The sequence below is a fragment of the Oreochromis aureus genome, linkage group 12 (assembly GCF_013358895.1).
Source record: "Oreochromis aureus strain Israel breed Guangdong linkage group 12, ZZ_aureus, whole genome shotgun sequence".
Taxonomy (NCBI): domain Eukaryota; kingdom Metazoa; phylum Chordata; class Actinopteri; order Cichliformes; family Cichlidae; genus Oreochromis; species Oreochromis aureus.
Genome location: NC_052953.1, coordinates 12,387,924 through 12,411,388, shown reverse-complemented (window position 1 = coordinate 12,411,388; position 23,465 = coordinate 12,387,924). Strand labels below are relative to the sequence as shown.

General features: G+C 40.7%; 3 protein-coding genes across 3 annotated transcripts; all 3 read left to right on the top strand.

The window, feature by feature from the left end:
* Positions 1–582: 582 nt before the first annotated feature.
* Positions 583–3,522, top strand: gp1bb (glycoprotein Ib platelet subunit beta). The gene is made up of 2 exons (XM_031727980.2): positions 583–684; positions 2,152–3,522. The coding sequence occupies exon 2, from the start codon at positions 2,164–2,166 to the stop codon at positions 2,776–2,778; it is 615 nt and encodes a 204-aa protein (XP_031583840.1). The 5' UTR covers positions 583–684; positions 2,152–2,163; the 3' UTR covers positions 2,779–3,522.
* Positions 3,523–4,397: 875 nt separating this feature from the next.
* dhx37 (DEAH (Asp-Glu-Ala-His) box polypeptide 37) lies at positions 4,398–14,288 on the top strand. Its single transcript, XM_031727981.2, has 27 exons — positions 4,398–4,522; positions 4,702–4,817; positions 4,909–5,078; positions 5,569–5,681; positions 5,799–6,162; positions 6,257–6,405; positions 6,505–6,597; positions 6,711–6,807; positions 7,154–7,267; positions 7,359–7,575; positions 7,883–7,981; positions 8,065–8,135; positions 8,221–8,356; positions 8,446–8,522; positions 9,387–9,619; positions 9,742–9,853; positions 9,942–10,048; positions 10,694–10,882; positions 11,057–11,181; positions 11,476–11,592; positions 11,676–11,848; positions 11,943–12,057; positions 12,395–12,532; positions 12,612–12,706; positions 13,329–13,402; positions 13,530–13,627; positions 13,713–14,288. Exons 2-27 carry the CDS (start codon positions 4,715–4,717, stop codon positions 13,787–13,789), a joined length of 3,456 nt encoding a protein of 1,151 aa, XP_031583841.1. The 5' UTR covers positions 4,398–4,522; positions 4,702–4,714; the 3' UTR covers positions 13,790–14,288.
* A 2,845-nt stretch (positions 14,289–17,133) lies between these two features.
* ufd1l (ubiquitin recognition factor in ER associated degradation 1) lies at positions 17,134–23,392 on the top strand. Its single transcript, XM_031727984.2, has 12 exons — positions 17,134–17,292; positions 17,487–17,619; positions 18,621–18,653; positions 18,739–18,860; positions 19,281–19,411; positions 19,507–19,579; positions 19,829–19,897; positions 19,979–20,047; positions 20,121–20,171; positions 20,252–20,340; positions 22,598–22,682; positions 22,779–23,392. The coding sequence occupies exons 1-12, from the start codon at positions 17,290–17,292 to the stop codon at positions 22,851–22,853; spliced, it is 933 nt and encodes a 310-aa protein (XP_031583844.1). The 5' UTR covers positions 17,134–17,289; the 3' UTR covers positions 22,854–23,392.
* The last annotated feature ends 73 nt before the right edge of the window (positions 23,393–23,465 follow it).

Below are 23,465 nucleotides of genomic sequence, written 5' to 3'. Positions count from 1 at the left end.
TTCAGTGGATTTATTAGTACACATGACAGGAATATATGACTCTCAGAAGTGGGAGCATAAATTAGAAATACTCAAACTCAATAACTCAGTGAATCAACATCTGGAATATTTAATATTAGATTTAATACATTCCATGTCTGGTGTGCATTATGACACAAAAATACAATCTAAAAATAGACTATAAAATTATAAAAGTAGATTATAAAGAATTGTACACTTCAAATTAATACACATATTTAATACATGTTTGCAGTTTGCAGACTCGAGAGGGTCGTGGGGTGGAGTGGAAATAAGTCATCAAAAACTTTATTGTCCTCACTTTAAATTCTCCGTTTATGTCATGATGGAAAAATAATTTTGCTAGCCTCATGTGACCTCAATAAAAGGCCGACAATTGATTGCTGTGTAAAAATACTCATAAACTTTAAAAATAAAGAAAATCTTTAACTAGTATAAACAGCTCTTTTTAGAACTTTATTAGGATTTAAATCATCAAAACATAGTGGGTGACATGTTTTCCATGTTGGTGTGCATGTTCTGTGCGTGCATGTGCACAGGCGTGTGCGTGCCTGAGCTCATAATTTGACAGCAGCCTTTATCAGTGAGAGCCAGCTGGCAGTAGCACACACTCTGAGAGCAACTGTAAAAAACAGAGTCATCTGCTGAAGACGCGACGCACTGAAGGTAAAAGACTCTCCTCAGACCTTGTTTAGACTTTTCAGGTCTGCTGTAACATCATCAGTTTAATTTATTCCTCTTAAAGTTTAAGTTGATATTTGATATAATTACTGTGTTCTGTTTTCATTTACTGTACCGTGTACTGTACTTAGTATAAATGTGTGAAAACAGCAATCGGGTTGTGCAGCTTGTCATCAGCAGGGAGGTGTTTCCTGTCAATGTCAATGCAGTTGACTAAAATTATCCACAATTAATCATTTATCCTGTAAAACGTACAATATTTGTTATTTATGAGTACACATGATGACCTCATTATTACCATATTCTAAACGTATGTGGTCATTTTGTAATGTTCATGTGTTAAATTTGTTTAAATAAATTATGACCTAGTTTTAGATCATGAATACATCACATGCAGTTTTACATATTTAATTTTATAAAGTCTGCATGAAATTTACTGCTAATGTCATATTAATCAGGACAAACTGCTCAAACAATGTATGATCAAATACAAAGCAGATACTGTGACCAGTAAAATTAAAACACATGCACACATGAATGCATTTTTAGCTACAACAACACAAACTGCAGCCTCACAGCAAACCAGAGACCATCATTTCTCTTCAACAAGTAAAACTGCAGGACTTTCTGTCTTCTGATAATTTCCGTTGAGATGGATCTATGAGTTTGCAGTGGAGGCTTGTTTGTGACACACACAAAAAATGACAGCCAGAGGTAACTCTAGTTTTTGAGTCATTATCTCAAAATGTTGAGTTCCTTCTGAGTAAGTCAAAAGATCAAGTTATTAAGACGCAATTTCAAGATATTTAAACCAAAACCTTGAGCACTCATCCACACCTCATGTCTTTTACCTTGTGTCCTTTCCTGATTTTCTCTTCACCGATTGGCTCCTGTTTTCTTTTGTCCCTTAATTGAACTCAGTTTGCACACATTATACAAGGACTGCACTCCTCCATGGGGCAGCAGCTCAGAGTTTTTTCGGTTCATGTGCGTCTCCTTGTGCAGTTAAATAACCTTTGGACTGAAGTAAAATAAACCTTAAGTACTGATTGCTGGCTCTGTTTTTGCTGATAATCCTTTTCTTTGAACCTTCAAATTGCATATATGTTATATAGAAAAAACCCATAAGCTCATGTATGTCTGATTTTTTTCCTTTGGCACTGGTGTGGGCATCAGATCTAAAGATTCATCATCAGTCCAGCCCTTTAGATCTGAACAGCTCTTATGCATGCTTTACTGCCTTCAGTTAGAAGAGTTTATCTTTTTGCACAATGTGGATTTTTGACTTTTTTTCTATGTCACCGCATGATGAGTTTTGCATAAACACACTAATGATCTTCATGGTTTCAATAATATACAGCGAAGAGATTGTTTCACACGACACATACAAAGGGGAGTTTTACAGTTCAACTCACTCTAATTAACCCTTGATTCCTCCTCTCTCCTCTGCAGTGATTAGGAACCATGAAGATGTTTCTGCTCATGTGTCTTCTCCTCTTGTTTGGAGGTCAAAGGTCCTCCGCCTGTCCCCATCTCTGCTCCTGTCACGGCAGCCAGGTGGACTGCAGCAGCAGATCTCTCACAGCTTCTTCGCTGCCTTCCAGTTTCTCTGCTGGGACCTCCGAGCTCCGTCTCCACAATAACCTGCTGACCACCCTCCCTAACGGGCTCCTGGACGATCTGACCTCCCTCCGCTCCGTCTCTCTTCACGGTAACCCCTGGGCATGTGACTGCGGCATCCTCTACCTGCGAGCCTGGCTGCTGCGCCAACCTGCTGGCAGCAGATCACACGTGGGGGTCAACTGCAGCTCCCCACCCAAACTGAGAGGTCGGCTGGTGGCGTATTTAACTGAGCAGGAGGTGCTGGACTCCTGCCACTACTGGTACTGTGACCTGGCTTTGGCCTCGCAAGTGTGTCTGCTTGTATTTGTGGTCGTGCAGGCGGCTCTGCTCGTGGCTCTCATCTTCTTCCTCAAGAGGTTCGAGAAGGTGTCTAAAGAAGCAAAGAGAATCACAGAGGAGAGCTTTACCCCCGCGGATGGTCAGAGGGAGAACGAGTACCTGCCTTTAAAGCCGTGATGTGCGAAGGGCTGATTAGCATTTGAACACCAGGGATAAAACCTCTGTCACTGTGATTTAAAGTTCAGGTGACAAGTTGAAGGAGTAACCTGAAAATAAATATATTCAGATATGTAGAAACATAAATATATTAAACACACCAAGTTTCAGCTTCATTTCAGGAGAGCACTTGTGAGGAAGATTTTAGATCTGAAAGGCTTGAATATAGTTTTTCCCTTTAATTTGTCACATGTCCAGTTGCAGACCACAGTAGACCACTGTAAAATAAACTAAATAAAAACAAAGATTATTTTATCTGAGAGTAAATAAACTAACGTGTTAATAATATCATTGTGTTTTCTCTTTGCACGTATCTGATCAAATGATGTATGAAACCTGATTTATCTACAAAATGTTATTTAAAAATCATATTTCATGATTTTTAAATAAAATAATAATCCATGTGTTCTTATTATCTGGATTTAAGCATAATTGAAGACCAAATGAAGGGCAGATATGTTGTTTGTATCTGTTTAGGGCAATTTCGTGTTGTTTATTCTTTTGAGTGTTATTTTAGGATAAATCTCATGATGTCTTTTGCCATTTTACGTTCATACATTGTGTAATTTGTAAGAAAACAAAGCAAAACAAATTATTCTGATTGATGTTTTGTCATATTTGTGTAACTTTTAAGCACAAAACAAATGGTTTGATTAAAATTTTTTCTAATTGTTTCAAAACATTATACACTTTTTTCACAACTACTATTGTATTACAAATTTCATTGCTTCCTTAGCATCCTTATTTATCGTACCAACCCTCTCCATGTCCTCTGTCTTTACATACATGAACCTCCTCTGAGGTTTTCTGTTTTTCCTCATGCCTGCCAGCTCCATCTTCAGCATCCTTTGTCCAGTATATCCACTATCCCCCCTCTAAATATGTCCAAACCATCTCAGCCTTATCTCTCTAACCCTTGTCTCAAAACCTCTCGACCTGAGCTGTTCCATCTCCTGTGTTTTTCCCAGTGTCACAGTCTCCAAACCACAGATCATAGCAGGTCTCACTACCATCTCTTAAACCCTCCCTTTCACTCTTGTTGCTATCCTTCTGTGACAAATCACCCCTGAAACTAGTCTCCACCCTGTGATCTCAACACTGTCCTCATATACGTCCTATTTCTCTCTTGGCACCCATGTTTCCTCTAGAGCCACAAAAATACAGCTTTAAAAATTTTAAAAAGTGCCATCAGAAGAAATTCAAATGTGTCACATCACAATTTGGATGATTTTTGCATTCATGCATCAAATAAACATCAATTTACATTTGATTATTGCAACCAAAACATGTGCGACCTTAATCACTAGGACCAAATCATTATCATCAACATAAGCCTAAAACACCCGTTTTTGTCTTCTGATAGTGGCTGACCCCATAAGAGAAAAAAAAAAGACCCATATACTTTCTTTAAATGTAAGTATTTTGAGTTGATTAAATAAAAATTCACTAATTTTATTGTAAAAAGAAAAAAAAATACTATAGGTCATACTGTTTGGGTTATAAACAATATTTTCCCTTCAGTTAGGATCACTAAACAACGGGACGTCGAACTTTTTCTATAGCGGAACGTTTCTACGGAGTCGAATTTTTAGCGACGGACCGGTTTGGTTGATGAACACTCAAATGTTTACACGTGAGGTTAGTGCAGGGCTCCAGTTTTTGGATCCAGGTGTTTAAAGTCAAATGCAGCTGTTCAGATAAGAAGGTTTGTCTTTGGAGGTGTTCATAAACTTTTAATCGGTTCTGTTAATAACAATTTTAGGCTAACGATAAAGTTAGCTTGTTAGCTGTCGATGTTTAGCAGACAGTGTTTCAGACTTTTTTGGTCTTTCTCATTATAACCGGTGGCTTTGGGTTCATAGCTTTTTATTTACTGACCTACAGACTTAAGTTTAAAATGGGAAAACTAAGGAAAAAACACAACTGGAAGGGGCGACAGCAAAGTGACCCTCAGCCATCTGCAGATGAAGAGAAGACAGAAGTTGTTGTGGAGCTCAAAGGTAGGTGGGAAACATGAAGAGGAGAAAACATCTTTGACACTTCCCATGTCGTGCATTCTGTGACCCTGACTCTTCTGTTTGTATGAATCAGATGGGTCCATACTGAAAGGTTTAGATGAGAGCAACGCCTTGGTCCTCCCATCCAGCAAATCCAAGAAGAATAAATCCTCGCTGCCACCGATCTCCAAGAAGAAGCCCCTCACCAAGAAGCAGAAGAAGGAGCTGCAGAAGGTCCTGGAGCGCAAGGAGAAGAAAGCTCAGGTAAGGAATCTTCATACATTTAGTTCTCTGTGAGGCTTTTCTATTTCATGTCGACATTAATAATCAGACTGGTTACTATAGTGACAGTGATCCAGTGACAGTGATTTGGTTTATAAAATGATGAAAGTGAAGTCAAAGTCAATCCTGAAGATGTGAAAATGTTTGATTTTCCTCAGTAAAGGGGAGCAGATATGTGTTATGTGCCGATAAGTACTCTGACTCTAGATACAGAAGCTGAGTACTGAACACAATATGATGTGGTTCTTATTATTTTACTGTACCTTAGATTTTTCTCATTAATATTTTATTTAACGTCATTTACATTTCTTTTCTGGTTTTTTTGTGGTTTAATAATTTTGTTTTTCAGTTGTTCTTTTTTAACTTTAATTTGTGATGTAGTGATATTTTATATTACTCCCTGCTCTTTGAGAGCTGAATGTTAACAGTCAAGCTCACATGCCGTTTACATGCTGCTCTTTCTTCTGTCCAGAGAGCAGAGATCCTGGCCAAACTGGCTGAGGTGCAGCTTCCAGAATCCGAACTGAAGCTGCTGTACACCACTTCCAAACTGGGAACAGGAGAAAAGCTCTACCAGGCTAAACGGTAAGAGCACAACACAACGTGTTAATCAAGATGGAGAACATGTGTGATTGTTTCTCGGTGGAGTAAAAGCATCTCTTCTTCTTCTTCTTCTTCTTCTTCTTCTTCTTTTTTATTCAGGTCAGCAGATGAAGTAAAGGATGAAGACTCTGGCCCAAAGATCAGCAGCGTCAGCGGAGCAAACAGGAAGAGAAAATGGGAGGATGATGATGATGATGATGATGAAGAACAGAAGGCAGAGGAGAGCAGTGATGTGGACACATCATCTGATGAGGATGAAGATGAGCAGGAGGATGAAGTTAATAACACCACAGATATGAGTGAATGTAAGGAAACCAGCTCTGTCTGTCAGGAGACCAAACGTGAAGTGAAGGTGGAGCAAGATGGAGAGAAAGAGAAGAAGATTTCAGATCAGGAGAAAGTTCAGAAGAAGCCATCTGAACCAGCTATTTTCATTCCTGTTGATAGATCACCAGAAGTACAGGTGAGCACCTGACCGTAAAAGCATCCTGCAAACTAGAACTTAGAAAGGTGTTTTTGTGCATTTTCTTCAATTCTGCATTACGATGTTGCTGCAGGAGGCTCGTCTAAAGCTGCCCGTTCTGGCAGAGGAGCAGGTCATCATGGAGGCCGTGAGAGAAAATCCCAGTATCGTCATCTGTGGAGAGACGGGGAGTGGAAAGACCACTCAGGTGCCTCAGTTTCTGTATGAAGCCGGCTATGCCAGGTAGTTTGTCTGCTTTATGGTGTTGCCTTTGTAAATGTTTCATTGGAGGAAAAAAGCGTGTGTAGTTCGCGTCATCCTTCTCACTCTTGATTCCTGCAGTGACGGGAGGATGATCGGCATCACAGAGCCGAGGAGAGTAGCAGCAGTGAGCATGTCCCACAGAGTGGCCAAAGAGATGAACCTGCCCACACAGTAAATTAACCATTTTGTGTTCACAGTAATTAAAAAAAAAAACCCAAAAAAACCATGCAGTTTAAAAATATAAGTTTGTGTTGTTAATTATGTGTTTGTGTGTCTGTGATCAGGGTCGTGTCGTACCAGATTCGATACGAAGGGAACGTGACGAGCGACACAAAGATAAAGTTCATGACAGATGGTGTTCTGCTGAAGGAGATTCAGAAGGTATCATCTGCTTTCTACTGGGTCATCTAATAAATAATATGACAACAGGATGGAGGTGGAGGATCAGCCAGGGGGATGACCCCGCCTTTTTCATTTTTCACAAACGATTTCATCAGTTTGGACCAATTAAGTCAGTTCTAATGAGGAAAGTTCCATGTTATTTGTATTAACCAGTAGTAACAAATAGTTTTTGAATTGTTTTCTGAATTAAAGGTCAAAAAATATTTGCAGTTAATTCTAAAGTTATTTATTGCATCTTTGAAGAACCAGTAAAGGGATAAAAGAACATGGAGTTAGTGTTACTTTAATTTTCTGCAGTTTTGTCACAGACTATTTTGTGTTGCAGGATTTTCTGCTCCAGAAATACAGCGCAATCATCATCGACGAAGCACACGAAAGGAGCGTCTACACCGACATCCTCATCGGATTATTGTCTCGTATCGTCCCCCTCAGGAACAAGGTGGGAATATCTTAACGTTCCTGATTTACAGAAAAAAAAGAAAGTGTTGTTTCTGTAACAACTTCTCTGTTTCTCCTCCGTCTGTCTGCAGAAAGGCATGCCCATGAAGCTCCTGATCATGTCCGCTACTCTGCGGGTTGAAGACTTCACAGAAAACCAGCGGCTGTTTCGGACGCCTCCACCCGTCATCAAGGTGGATGCTCGTCAGTTCCCCGTGACTATCCACTTCAACAAACGCACCCCGCTGGAGGATTACACTGGAGAGGCTTTTCACAAGACCTGTAAAATCCACCGGATGCTGCCTCCAGGTAGGTTTTAGTGTTTATGTTTATTTACTACAAAAAGTGGTGAACAAAGAGGGGATTTTGATGAAAGTATAACTGAGTACATGATGAAAATATAATATATGGGTGATGGGGCGCCTCTTTAAGGGGCTGACCACGCGACTCGCCTAAGGCCATCTCAAAGCCCTGGGTTCAAATCTACACAAGGTGGCATCTATATTTTCCTGTAAAAATGAATTGTGGTGCGTCTCATTCGGGTAAACTGCAGTTAGAGTTCAGTCTTTCCACAGATACAGTCCCCACTTCTTTTATAACATGTTTTGCATTTCAGGTGGTATCCTGGTGTTTCTGACTGGTCAGGCTGAAGTTCACAGTCTCTGCAGAAGACTGAGGAAAGCTTTCCCCTTCAGGAAGGGTAACACAGCCACAGGTGAGCAGTCGGCCTCCTCACACTCTGACGTTTATCTGAGCTGGGACTGTGGTTCTGTGTATTTACTTGAGTTTTGTATCCAGCTGAAGATGAGGAAGCCGAAACCTCAGAGGCAATGAGGAAGTTCAAAAAGGCCAAACAGAAGAAGACTGTTGTAAGTCAACTTTCTAAAAAATATATTCTGTCCACCTCAGTCCTCAACAGATATTGAAAAGAAGTGTTTTAACTGTTGTCTCCAGTCTCTACCCCGAATCGACTTGGATAACTACTCCGCCCTGCCAGTGGATGAAGGTGATGAGGACAGAGAGGCGGGGATCGGAGACGAGGAGGATGGAGACTCCGATCTTGACCTTGGAGATGATCCTGCTGATGCAGGTAAGCCACTCTGAATAACTCTCTACAGTCCAGGTGGATGCGTTTCAGATGAGCAACATTACAAATTCTGCCCTGTTTCCTCTCCGTAGAGGAGAAGGCGGACGGGTCCATCCCGCTCTACGTCCTCCCACTCTACTCTCTGCTGGCCCCAGAGCAGCAGGCTAAGGTGAGATTAATATCTTATCACAGAACAAACTGATACAAAAAAATTCATACATGACAAGAGAAGTGCCAGTGCTTGTGCAATAAAGTAAAATAAACATTTTGGTTTTGCTTCTGGTCTGTCAGACTCACCATAAAACAATACTTTGAATCTTTACTTCTCAAGCAGAAACTGATTTTAAAATTTAAACTCTAAACTTCCTGATTTAAAGTGCATGCCACTATAATTTCTAATAGAAGCCACTTAATAGCTTCTGCTTTTAGCAAATTGCCATTACAGTTCTGTTTATCCCTACACTAAGGGTTACTTTATTGTCTCAAATTGATAAACTGCTACAGAAAACTGCTTTTTGATAAAACTAATGACAGTATGAACCTGGAATCTTGTAGAATTCTTATTAATTTATCTTATTTTCCCACAAATCTGAGGTGGACATGTTGAGGGCATTTGGTGAGCCTGTTATCCATACCTGAGGCAGAGTAAATAAAGCCATGCTTTACCTTCACAAACCAGGGTTTGAGTTGGCTCTCCTGCCAGGCTGTGACATAAAACTAGATTTGAAAGCTGTGCACACATCATCCCATTGCCAGGATGCATGCTGTGGCGGTGAAGGGCAGTTTTATTGTAAACACTAATTATTATTTTATTATTAATGCAAAGTGTGTAAAGTGCATTCTGCTCATTTGGTTTATGTGCAAGATGAAGGGTTTAGGAAATCTAAAAGCTCCAGTTTACTGACTTTTCTAAACAAAATGTAGCTTTATACACCCTTTGAGTTTTTTTTTTTTTCAGACTTTTTTCAGTAGCTGAGGAGTCACATGATGCTTTTATGATGACATCATGTATGTGCGTTCGTGTTGGCTGCAGGTGTTCAGGCCTCCTCCTCCTGGCACCCGTCTTTGCATCATCGCCACCAACGTGGCAGAGACGTCTTTGACCATTCCCGGGATCAAGTACGTGGTGGACTGCGGTCGAGTTAAGAAGCGTTTCTACGACAAAGTGACCGGAGTGTCGTCCTTTAAAGTCACATGGACCTCACAGGCTTCAGCCAATCAGAGGGCTGGCAGAGCGGGACGAACCGAGCCAGGACACTGCTACCGGTCAGTGCTGTTAAACTACGTAACCCTAAAACCCTAATTAGAGAAGGTTGTTTTGTTTTTTGAGGGTTTTTTTTTTTTTACACGACAAGGATTTTCACTGCTGTTTCTCCTCGTTTCTGTAGGTTGTACTCCTCTGCAGTGTTTGGAGACTTCACTTTGTTCTCAGAGGCGGAGATCACTCGCAGGCCTGTGGAGGACCTGGTTTTACAGATGAAAGATCTCAACATAGAAAAAGTCAGTAAAATCTGAAGTGCTGTCTTAAAGGGGAACAAAATTGTGATCACAGGGTTTTAACCAGAGTCATATTTTGTGTTTTCTGCAGGTGGTCAATTTTCCTTTTCCCACACCGCCCTCTACTGAGGCTCTAGTTGCAGCAGAGCAGTTATTAGTGTCGCTGGGAGCTCTGGAAGAGCCTCCCTGTACTGGAAGGTAACTTTTTGCTGTTCGATTTAATTGTAATTGATGAGGCCCCCTTTTTTTCTTAGAACACAAAACATATTTATTAAAAGGGTGGTTTTCACTTCAAAGATGGAGACATGGAAAAAATTAAAATGAAATCTATACTGGGCAGAATCCAGGAGGTATTGATATTGTTGTTTACGTACTTTCATGCATTTTAGCTCCTAGCTGATGACTAGCCTTCACCGTCTAGAGCAGCTGTAGTGAGTCATAATGTTGTTTAAATGGACACTTGAGCATTATCAGGATTTTTGCTTTAATAAAAGTATAAAATTCAGTTTAATTCAATAATAATTTAATTTTTTTATATAAACCAAATCACAACAACCGTCGCCTCAAGAAAAGACCGTGCAATAACGGAGAGAAAACCCCAACAATCACACGACCGCCTTATAGCAAGCACTTGGAAACAGTGGGAAGGAAAAACTCTTTTAACAGGAAGAAACTTGAGGTCTGATTTTTATCAGCTTGGTGAACTGAAAACACAAATATTTTTACTTGTAAAGTCTTTCTTGAACACACTGAGTAAACACTCACTACAGTTTAGAAAAAGGGAAAAGGTATCATTTTTAAAACAGTCTTGTGCAAAGTTGTAAACTGTTTATTTCTTATAAGGTTGAAAGACATGCAGCGAGCGAAGCTGAGCTGTCCCATCACCCCTCTGGGCAGAGCGATGGCGTCGTTCCCCGTGGCGCCGCGTTACGCTAAAATGTTAGCGCTCGGGAAGCAGCAGGATTGTCTGCCATACGTCATCGCTGTGGTAGCAGCCATGACAGTTCGGGAAATTTTTGAAGACCTCGACAGGTGAGAAAAATGTAAAAATTGATGCTTTGGAAGAGCAGGTCACCACATATAGATGAGATCAACTGTAAATGTTGGATGAAATCTTGAAATACCCTTCAAGCTCAGTCTGTTTTCGAGCCGTATATATGATTTTTTTATTTATTTTTAATAGTTATAATTTTTTTTTTTCCTCAGACCTGCTCGTAGTGAAGATGAGAGCTCCAAGCTCCATCAACGTCGAGCTCGGCTGACCCAAATGAGGAGGTTGTGGGCTGGGCAAGGAGCCTCGCTCCTGCTGGGAGACCTCATGATTATGCTGGGTGAGCTTACTCTTTGTTCAAGTTGCACTAGTGGTCAGTATTGTACAACAGTGTTTTAGGAAGTCTGTTAGATTGCATGCTTACCTTTTAAAGAGTGTGTTGTATGGCTCCAAAACCATACATTTCTTCCAGGTTTCAGCAACAAGCCGAATTTTGAGGTGAAACTGAAACAGCAGGAGGCTCTTCATTAGAATAATTTTTACAGAGACAGATTTAACTGGGGTCCATGAAATCTTAATTTTTAAATTTTGAATATATTACATATGTTAATAACTTGCATACCTGTGTGTCCAGGTGCTGTTGGTGCTTGTGAATTTGCTGGCTGTACTCCCAGGTTTTGTGAGAACAGTGGGCTGAGGTATAAAGCTATGGTGGAGATCAGAAAGCTCAGAGGACAACTTACCAATGCAGGTACATGGACACAGCGAACTCAGATAATCAACATGTCTGCTTCTGAAACACAGCTGCAAGTTATTTATCTTCCCTCCTCCCAGTGAACGCTGTGTGTCCAGAGGTGGGAGTCTTTGTGGATCCCAAGATGACTCCACCGACGGAGCACCAGGTGGTTTGCTTGCGGCAGATTGTTCTGGCTGGTCTCGGAGACCATCTTGCGAGGCGTGCCCAGGGAGAGGATTTGGTGGACCCAAAATGGAAGAATGCATACAAGGTAAGTCCCTTTGAGGTCTGTAATTGAATATTAGAAGTATATACTGTATTATGGGTCTCTTCACATCCTCATCTTTATCCGTTTTCACACATAGACACCTCTTATGGATGAGCCGGTGTTCATTCATCCAAATTCTGCGTTGTTCAAAACGCTGCCAGAGTTTGTGGTCTACCAGGAGATCATGGAGACCAGCAAGATGTACATGAGAGGTAAATGAGACTGAAAGGGAATAAAATCACATGTGTCCTCTTAATTCGAACTGACTGCCAGGATGTGTCTGATTCCTACATGTGTGTCACAACTTTTTATAGTTGAATATATAAAAGGGACTACCTTGTGATTAAAAGGTTGTTACTGCATGAATCTGCAGGTCCATCTTTTATAGTCTGTGGCATAGTCCTGATTGTATGGCTGCTTACATGCTTGTTTTTAATCATTTTTACCTATTTTCTAAATATCTTTAATCCCTAATTAAAGGATAATAAAGTGGCGCTGGGTTACTGAAACAAGATTTGCAGACTGATGCCTTTCCTTTATTCCTGTCAGGTGTTTCAGCTGTAGAAGCAGAGTGGGTCCCACAGTTTCTCCCGCAGTACTGTCACTTCGGCTCTCCGCTGGAGTCGCCGTCCCCGTGGTTCTGTTCTTCTACCGGTACCATCAGATGCCACCGTTCAAGCACCTTCTGTGAGTTCTCCACAGCAGAGCACTAGAGCTGAAACCTCTTTCTGTCTACAGTTGCTTAACTGCTGTGTTTCTCCTGTAGTCCGTGTGGGTTGGCAGTTGCCTGCAGTGGAGATGGAGTATCCAGAGGGCCTGGAGCGCTACAGGCTGTTTGCCAAGTTTCTCCTGGAGGGACAGGTACTGCTTTTTGTTTATCTTGAACAACCCTTCCTGTAGTTCATCCATCCATCCATCCATTTTCTTCCGCTTACCCGGGGCTGGGTCGCGGGGGCAGCAGCCTAAGCAGAGAAGCCCAGACCGCCTTTTCCCCGGCCACCTCCTCCAGATTGTCCGGCGGAACACCAAGCCATTCCCAGGCTAGCTGAGAGATATAATCTCTCCTGGTCCTCCTCCCGGTGGGACATGCCCGGAACATCTCACCCAATAAGCATTCTTGTCAGATGCCTGAACCACCTCAACTGGCTTCTTTTGATGTGGAGGAATTGCAGCTTTACTCGGAACCCCTCACAGATGGCTGAACTCCTCAGCATATCTCTAAGAGGGAGGCCAGCCACCCCTCTAAGAAAGCTAATTTCTGCCGCTTGTATCCACAATGTCGTTCTTTCAGTCACTACCTAAAGTTTGCGATCATAGGTGAGGATAGGGACGTAAATCCATTTGGTTTCCATAGTTATCCTTGTGACAAAAACAGCAATAAATAAATAAAAACACGGGAAACCTAGCACGAACTGCACAATGAACAAACCTGACAGGAACATTTATCTCACTCACTGTAATGTGTACTTTCTATGGTTAACAGGTTTGTCCTGCACTAAAAAAACACAGCAGTCACCTGCTCTCAAACCCCTCCATCATGCTGAAAACATGGGCAAAGTAAGTTGGTGCTCTCACACACACACTTTTATTCCCTTTTTACTGCATTTCCTAATTCATTTACTCCATAAACAAGCACATCTCAAGGAGTTTTTTTCTTTTACTGTCATGTCTTTGCCGTTTTTAGGTTGCAGCCCAGGACAGAGGCTTTCCTGGGACCACTAGTGTCAAAGAAAGTTGACTGCAGAGAGGCACTCCACTCTGTCTGGAAGACTGAAGAGAAATGTAAGCATTAATGTTCTTACTTTGCTTCTGATTTGGTTAGTTGTTTTGTCATCTAATTGTACAATGTTTTTTTCTCCTCCTCCAGTTCTGCTTACTGCATACTGCCAGTGGTTACCTGAATCTGTGCACCAGGAAGTAGCTAAAAGTTGGCCTCCTCTATAAAAGCCTGCGTCTAAACAACCGAGACAATGCAACAGACTCTTGACCGGAGACATCACATGGAGCTACATTTTGGCAGAGCCTAAATCTTTTGACTGTGGTGTCTGTTTTTTATGGTTAATCAAAGGGTGTTTACAATATCACAACACTGCCTTAGTATTAGTTTTATATTTTATTTACTGTACCACTTGTAAAGTAGATATACAGGCACAGTTGAAATGTCTTTTAACTTGTCATCAGTGTGCTGCTGTTGTTTATATATGTCTGATTTGGTCTTCATAAGACTTATAAACACTGTGACTGTGAGAAAAGCTTGTATTTGATTTCATGCTTATTAATACGTGTGCTTGAAGGTTAAAGGTCAACTGAACCACTTTTGCACTGTATGGCATTTTATTTGTCATGAGGATTATTACCAGCTTATGAGGAAAATAAGACTTGATGTCAACTTGGTCTACTCTAACTCTAGGATGGAGTCAGAGTCATTAAACTGTTAAAGCAAGTGGATGTTTACTGGGTGGGAGTGGTTGAGAATGAAAGCTCTGAATAAGCTGTGTTAAATAACTTGAAAAAGAGCACTACCAGGGGCTGATCTAGAAGGGTGGCATGGGGTGGCATGTGCCACCCTAAAATGTTCCCTTGCCACCCTAAGTGCCATCCTAGTCTTGTATATGACAGTGTTGTTTATTAAAATAAGACAGCATTAACACTTTGAGCCTAGCTACAGTTAACCCTGAATATAAATTCTAAAACTGAATATATTGCATGGTGTTACCCTCCTCCCACCCACCATTAACAAATGGTTCAGCCCAAAGTGCAGACCGGCTTTTTTTCTTGTTGTCAGTAGGAAGCGATGCCTAGAATTGTGCCAGAGCACATTTTAAATCAACACCACGGGCATTTCAGATTTTACACACAAAAAACAGTGTGAAACTTAAGTTAGACTTGTGTTTGTAAATGAACCGCCCCATGGTGTGTTGCTTTCTGGATTTTACACTTATCGAGCTACATATTTATTAATTATACAGGCTATAAAGTACATAGAATCAAAATTCACGTTTTATGAAACGGAAATGTTCAACTATGTGGGCTACAGAAAATAATTAAGTTATAGACTATATTTATATGAAATATGTATATACTTAGTGCATTTGAGTCATTTTAACCATATGTAACACCTGCATAGGTGGTTTTTTAAAGGCTGTGATTTTGCCATCCCATTTGATTTCCATTTCCGTACCGGAAACCCGATCAGTACCCCGCATGCGCAAATCTTACGTCACTTCCTCTCTTTGCCAACATTGCGACATTCAATATATTTGAATGATACGGTTAGCGCCCAGTTAGCTCCTAGCATTTCTCAACAGCTGTGCCTCCTTTTCGACTACCGGGACATTTAAACAATGGATAATCCGTATACAAACAAATTTATGCTTTTCTCCTCAACAGAGAGCATCCCCCGATTGAACAACAGCGCCGTAAAATAAGAAGAATGGCGCCAAATTACAGAGTTAATAATACAGACTTTGTAATGTCTCACATGAAGATTCATCAACCAGATGATGTGTTTACTGACAATTGACAGTGATAGTGGACATCATCATCACTATTCCAATCAATCCTCTCCACACAGACAAGCATAAACACACTCGACTATCACTAAATGAAATTTAACACACTTTTGAAATCACGCTAATTCAGTTTACAATAGGGTTCGTTCGCTCGGTCAGCAGGAGGCGGTATCCTCGAACACTGGGGAGTAAACTGCCATTAAACGAACAGAAGAAGAAGAAAACCCCTGCACATGCGCGGTACGGATCGGGGAGTCCTGATCCGTAACTATCTTTTTATTTTTTTGTTTTTGTCTACATTATATTAAATGTTTCATTATCGGAAACATTTTAAGAGACATTTATTATTCTTAACATCTTAACAGATACTCTGACCCAGTGGCGGTCCTAGCCTGTTTGGCGCCCTGGGCGAACACGCCCTCTGGCGCCCCCCCACTTCAATAGTTGCACCCTTTTTATACACACTCTTTATTACTCTGTAATATTCTTGTCAATCTTCTGAATATTTATTTATAATCACCTCTATTAATCCTTGATATTTATAATTGAGTGATCTGTATATATTAGTGCTATTTCTTAAATGTGTAAAATCTGTAACATAATGTATTGTTTGGAGTTTAGTCTGCTACTGTTACTATTTTTACCATTTCTTCTTGGAGCAACTGTAACCCACATCATTTCCTTAGGGATTAATAAAGTATTCTGATTCTGATTGTTTCAGGGTGACCTGCCATTATCCAATGACACATCTGTTTATCTGTATCTTTTGCTCGTTTCTCCTCCTCTTCTTTTCTCTTTTTTCTAAACTGAGCACCTGGTGGCTTTGAACTTTTCTTGTCCATCTTCCATTGGTTTTAATCTTCCACTCCAGTATAAACACCCATCCCCCAACCCGAGGATCACCACAAGATAACCTAATAAACCTACACCTTAGTTCACAGAGTCACTTTGTCTAGGGTTTATTTCTGGGATTTCGCACAACCCAGGATTCAAATCATGAATACATAATGGGCTTGGATTTACAACATGATGAATGACATGTGCTCTATTTGGAAGCAGCCGCCCCCCTCCCCTTTCGACAGGTTGTGTGAGAGACTTCAAATCTTAAAACTGTAAATTATAAATTGTTATTGATCCCTTTACCCCGAGTCCTAAAGTGTATATTTATTTTCTTGCTCTTCTTATATTTATTGTTTGTTTACTTGTTCTGCTGTAACTGGAGCCTCGTCGTCTCGTCTCTCTACATACTGGACTGTATGTAGTGGAGATGACAATAAAGTTTACTTTGACTTCAGCAGCAAGCAGGCGCACCGAGGGCTCTCGCGCTCACTTTTCGCGTATAGAATTTCGAAAAAACATCGGTGCAAATTATAAGTCTGTATCATAATTTCTGGTGTTTTCGTGTTTGTTGGTTTGTTTTTATTTTGTTTTATTTTGCAAGTTGGTTATTAGATGCTGCTCCAGCCAGCCAGAGAATCCCCCGCCGCCCCGCCCTCTCCTCCCTGTGCCGCAAGCAGCAGGCGCACCTCGCAAACGGAGGGCGCCCTTGCTCCCAGCAAATGGGCGATAGAAAACTGATCGGTGCCTATGCCATTCACAAAATGCGCTGGCATGACGTCGGTGGCAGCATGAGTACAGCAATTTTGTATTTATTTATTTTTTTTGCCGATGCCCGTGATGCCGCCCCCCACCACGATGCCGCCCCGGGCAACCGCCCGTGTCGCCCGTATCAAAAACCGCTACTGCTCTGACCCGTAACTATCGTAAAACGCTTCGACCGGAAGTAGACACCTTTCGCGCATGCGGGGTACCGATCGGGTTTCCGGTACGGATCGGGTAGTATGCATTGTCATTAAATTAGAAAACTGAAACAAAATCTGAAACAAACATCATTAAGCGGGCGTTTAGCAGCGAGGAACAGAAACAGTCAACATGGTGAGCACTGTGGTTTTTCTCGCCGGTAACTTTGTATCAAAACAAATCGTAGTTGCTGCAGTTTTAGCTAGCTAGCGGCTAGCAACAGAACTACAGCACAGCATAAAGATCCACTGTCCTGAACAATTCATTTGTTATCTATTTGCTCTGAAGTAACCTGAGTTTGACTGACAAGCCTGATGTTTGTTCCACAGTTTTCCTTCCATGTGTTCGAGCACCAGCTGGCCCGGGGCTTTCAGAACCGTTTCTCCACTCAGTATCGTTGCTATTCGGTGTCCATGCTGGCTGGACCCAACGACCGCTCCGATGTTGAGAAAGGAGGCAAAAGTTAGTCTCATTCAAAGAATGGTCATGTTGGTTTAGACAGGCGGCCAATTCAAGGTTTCTGAACAAAAGATATTGAAGTACAGTATTTTCTCCCATACCACTCGTTCAAATTAAAGTATGTATAGGTGAAGAATTAAATAAAGACCTTAATCTTTGACCTCTGCAAATACAGGATCTGGTGATTCTGTTTTGCTTGATGTCATAGTTTGGTTCCACAGTTGCTTTTTAGAGGGAAAGGTCACTGGAAATCAATACAGAGTTGCTCTGACTGACTTTTATCTTGTGATTAAACATTTTAATCCTGATGGAAGAAAATGAAACTCCCATCCTTCAGAAGTCACTCTGAACATGTTGTTTTAGTTCAGTATGTTAGACAGTGCTCTCCACCATCAATGTTAAAACATCAAAAAGGGAATGTGTTTTGGAAGATTGGTGCATCATCAGTCCAGTACATTTAAGAGACTGGGGGAAATGAGTTTCCTTTGTGGGGTGTTTAAGCTCTCATTTAGAGATAAGGTGGGGAACTTAGTCATTGGGAAGGACCTCAGGGTAGGCCTTCTACTTCTTCACATCAGTTTAGGACGTCCAGCCATCTGACTAGGATTCCTCCTGAAGCACTTGTGAAAACTCAAATGTCTGATGAAGTCAAATTGGACATAGAGTTTGATGAGCGATGGTGTAATGTTTGGCAGGTTTACATGTAGCTAATTTTCTGCATTCACCACTGTATTGTGGGTGTAATATGTGCCAACATCCACATGGTGTAACCAGCTCCCTTGTCCAAACATACATCCGGTACCGCAAACATATCTGAAGTTAACTATTTAACTATTTACTGCTTTGTGGTACTTGTTAGAAAAGACAACTGTAAAAACAATATCCTCAAAATGTCCAAGTTTATGTTGGTATGTATGAGGTGAAAGTTGCATATCGTATTTCAACATATTTTATGAAAACACATATTTTCCTTAAAGTAACTGTTATTTTTCTTTTCTTTTCAGTAATAATGCCACCTTCAGCTCTCGACCAGCTCAGTAAGCGCACGTTTATTCAAAAACTTCTTACTAAATGTCCTGTTTACATCCTGTTTTTAGCATTGCTCTATTTTCCTCTGTTCAGGCAGGCTTAACATTACCTATCCAATGCTGTTCAAGCTGACCAACAAGAACTCAGACAGAATGACACACTGTGGTGTCCTGGAGTTTGTGGCAGACGAGGGAATCTGTTACCTACCTCACTGGGTGAGAAACAGTAATGAGTTTAATGTCACCATCACACAGGCTGAACTGTCTCCTGTCAGCAGTGGAGGAGCACTTACTTATTCTTCTTGTGTGGAAGTGGATAACAATGTTGTAGAAGTATGAGTTTAAAAATCCAAATTTGTTGGTATTTGCAACATGTTGAACTAAATATTCTTTGCTGATTAAAATCTTTGGCGATGCTGTGGTTCACACTATCTTCTCACAGCACAATGATTCAGGGTTGAAATATACCAGCTGGCTGCAGGCCTTCTGTGCGGAGTTTGGATGTTCTTCCTTTATCTGCATAGGTTCTCCCCGAGTACTCCCACCTTGCACTCTTTCCCCCATGACTTGATAGATGGATGGAAATAGAAAAAAATGAAGGCTCGAGTGACATTTGCTGTATTTTGTTCGCTGCAGATGATGCAGAATCTCCTGTTAGAGGAAGGCGGTCTCGTTCAGGTGGAAAGTGTCAACCTCATGGTGGCCACTTACTCAAAGTTCCAGCCTCAGAGCCCCGACTTCCTGGACATTACAAACCCCAAAGCAGTGTAAGGAGTACAGGCTGAAATGTTTATTTGAACTTTAAATTTTTATTTTTTTTGACACTTTATGTTTTAACATAAGTGGTTAACATTCATTACAGACTGGAGAACGCACTGAGAAACTTTGCATGCTTGACAACTGGTGACGTCATAGCCATTAACTACAACGAAAAGGTGAATCAGTTTCTTTAAATCATTGTTGTGATTATATGTGACCAAGGGTTGTTCTTGGAGAGTTTCCTGGAAGATTAAACAGGAGACTTCTGCAGTTTTAAAGTTTGAAAACACATAAAAAAATGCCTATAATGAATGTGGTCATGGATGGCTTTGATCAAGTGCTTATATACTCTGTTACAGCCTACGTGTGACGTGTGATTTTGTGTGTGGTTTGTTTTCGAGGCTAAGGTAATCTGTGTGTTTCAGATATATGAGCTGCGAGTAATGGAGACCAAACCAGATAAAGCAGTATCCATCATCGAGTGTGATATGAATGTAAGATCCCGGACTTCACTACAGTCACAGTGAATTTTTCTGTTGCTTTGCTTGCTCATGTGCTGTTACTTTGTTGTTCAGGTGGATTTTGATGCTCCTTTGGGTTACAAAGAGCCTGAACGACGGCCTAATCACCAGGATGAACCAACAGTAAGGAGCAAACGATCATGGTAACTGTACATTTTCTGCTTTGAACAATGTAATAAAACTGTATTTCTGACAGGAGGAAGAAACAGATCCCAGCAGTTATGCTGACATGGACACAGGCTTCAGAGTGAGTTCAAGTTAATGTGTACTACTACTATAAGTACTTAAAGAACATAATTTAATCTCTAATCTGTGCTTTATTTTCAGGCTTTCACCGGTTCTGGTAATCGTTTGGATGGTAAAACTAAAGGAATTGAACCCAGCCCTGCTCCCATCGCCCCAAGTGACATTAAAAGGTGAAAAGAGTGTCTTACACATTCCCATAAAATTAGCTCAACTGTTAAGACAAGCTATTTTTACAGGGAATGTTACACCTTTATTTAACAGCATATTGTGAAAGGGATTAGGAGAGGAATGACAGTCAGCTCAAACTGCTGCTGTTCAGTATATTAAAGGCCCCAAGCAGGAACCATTATATCTATTAGGCTATGTTAGAGATCTCAGACAGGGCTACCTGTGTTGCAGGTTTGGTCAGGCGTAAGTTGGTGAGCTGAGTTGAGACATAGAATGTGACATCTTGAGGCACATGAGTTTGTCAGGAGATATATTTAAATTGTCTGAGTTCTGAGCATTTTTATGTATATTTTTTTTATGCTTCATAAAAACAGAGAGGAATACCGGATTTATGCTGTAAGGCAACTAGGTACCCTGGGGCCTGTTCTTCGTACCTCGCTAAGTAAGTTAGCCGGATTTGAATGTTGACGATTTCGCGTGATCTTGGATCGTTCGGTTCTCCGAAGCTCATCTGGGGCTTGCTGTCATAGCAACAGATCCGTGGCGTAAACCTGCTCGGGAGCAGGTTTACTTTATGTAAACAGGATTAGATCGCGCCTCTCAGGTATGTCCGCTGCAGTTATATGAAAGCAAGAGCGATATTTCGCCACTGTTTTACCATAAATAAATATTAGCAATGTAACTAAAGATAATGTATTTGATTCTTTTATTGATTTCATACAGATACATACAGGTCATTTCCGAAAAAAGGAAATGTACTATTAATCATTCTATAACATGTAGTAGATCATGTCAGATGTAATTCATATTGTAGAGTAGTAATAGTAAATTACTACGTGCAATCAAGATGACAGACCACGGCTAAAAAGCGAAGGTGGATTTGGGAAGTCTGTCGCAGCCATGTCCTGTCCGTTTGTACGCGAGCAAGGAAGGTGCAAGATTGATAAGGAGAGTTTACAGAATTTAGCGTATATTGCGGGATAGACGGGATCCTTTAGCTCGGCGCGACGGTGTGCTCATAGAGAGATATCGATTCTCCCCTGAGGGTATTATTTACTCTCTCTCTCTCTCTCTCTCTCTCTCTCCCTATATATATATATATATATATATATATACTTACTGTACTGTATATACTTACTCCCGACTTACTGTGCATGCTTCAGTCACCCCTTGCATGGGAACAGGTAAAAGTGATGGAGTGTTATGTCAAACTACACACAAAAAAACCCACAATGTCAATAAATGTCACAGTACAAAAGGGGTGTGACGAGGGGTGCAGGACCACCACCTGTCTTTATTTGCTCTGCCCTTTTCTTGGTTGCTGTTATAAACAAACAGATTATTCAGGGTCTCTTGTCATAGACTAAAAGCAATATAAGTGATAAATATTACCATTCTGTGGAATATTTTTATATTTCACTTTACTTTTTCCCATGTTCTAGTGGGTCCTGTTGTGGCTCTAATGTGAAAGAGGATATGATGTAATATAATATAATGTGGAATAAAATAATATCACATGATATAATGTAATATCATGGATCACACTATGAGTTTAATTTGTCAGCAACTTTCTGCCAGCCCTCTCTCCTTGCTTTTGCAGCCTTTGCAGTGTTCCCCTGCGTTTTAATTAAACTCTGAAACTCCTGATATCCCTCAATCAAGAGTTCTTGGTCTGCTGCCGTGAAATACTGTGCGCACTCCTTGACATCTTCGCCGACCAATCACAGGGTTGCCGATCAATGTTTCTACTATCGATCGTAGCCCCTTTAAGCCACCCAGTGATCTCAGATTACTTCATCCAGCTATACTAATCGTCAACAACAGGTGCGTTCGGAGAACCGGATTAGCGAGCTCAAAGTTAGCGCGATGATTTGATCTTGGATGTGTCATTTGATCTTGGATGTAGTAAGCGAGGTACGAAGAACAGGCCCCTGGTCTTAACCCTGAATGCTAAAGCCTGAACCATACCATAATTGTCAGAAAATTCTTTGTTTACCTTTAAAAAAAACAAAACAAAAACAAAAACTGGAGTGGTTATTGAACTTTCTGAATGGTCCACATGGCGTTGCACAGCTTTGGTGAGTGTTTGTCTCTACTAAGATGTACTGAACAGCAAAGAAGTATAAAATATACCAATGTAACTATACACTGGTATTGTCCTACATATGTTTTTAAGCTGTGCTCTGGTGACAGCACACAGCTACACCACGCAGACAATGGTTTCCCAAGCTGTTGTGTGTCTAATGTTTCGTCACACAGAGGGATTCCCAACTATGACTTCAAAATTGGCAGGATCACCTTCATTCGAAACTCCAGGCCTCAGCCCAAGAAAATTGTGGATGATGTAAGTAATGCAAACAGTTTTCTTTCCTGGCAATTTTTAAAGTCTTATATTTAGTGTTCATGCCATATTTTTCCATTTTCTTCTAAATCTTCTCAGGATGATGCCATGAACAGATTCATCGCCTTCTCTGGACAAGGGCAGTCACTACGCAAGAAGGGCCGAAAGCCTTGAAGAGATACAAACGGGGAGTCTGACTTATGTGCACAGACCTATCTTATTCTTTTCACCTTCAGCAGGTGTATTAAAGTATTGGTTTTCAGATGCGTTGGGTTTTGCCCCTGTCCCTTTTGAAATGGAGGTTTTGCAGTTGATTATAGCATGTAATTAAAAGTCTGACAGTAATATTTTGCTCAAAAGAATCTGAGCAGCCTAAAATGTCAGCTCTAATTTGGTATTCACAAATTCAGAGTGACTGATTTTCAGGAAATGTCTCTTCAAGAACATGAAAAAATGACAGCAACTATTGTTCTTATATCAGATTGAATGATCTCCGACTCTGCGCAGACCCATCTTTTCCATAATTCTTTTTTTATTTTTACAATCCACTTTAAATATGCTGTTATCCACAATCCCAGTGTTACTATAAAATGGGAGCTTTTGGTTTTGATTATACTGAGAATAATTTTATGTTTGAAGGTTTTTTTTTTCCTGACTTTTAGGAATCTTTTCTTTTGCTTTATTTATATAGAAATAAAATGGTGTTTTGAAATGAATTGCACTCAGACCTATTTTTTGAGGTATTATGCTCTTTCTGTGACATCACTTGAGTCGAGTATTTATATA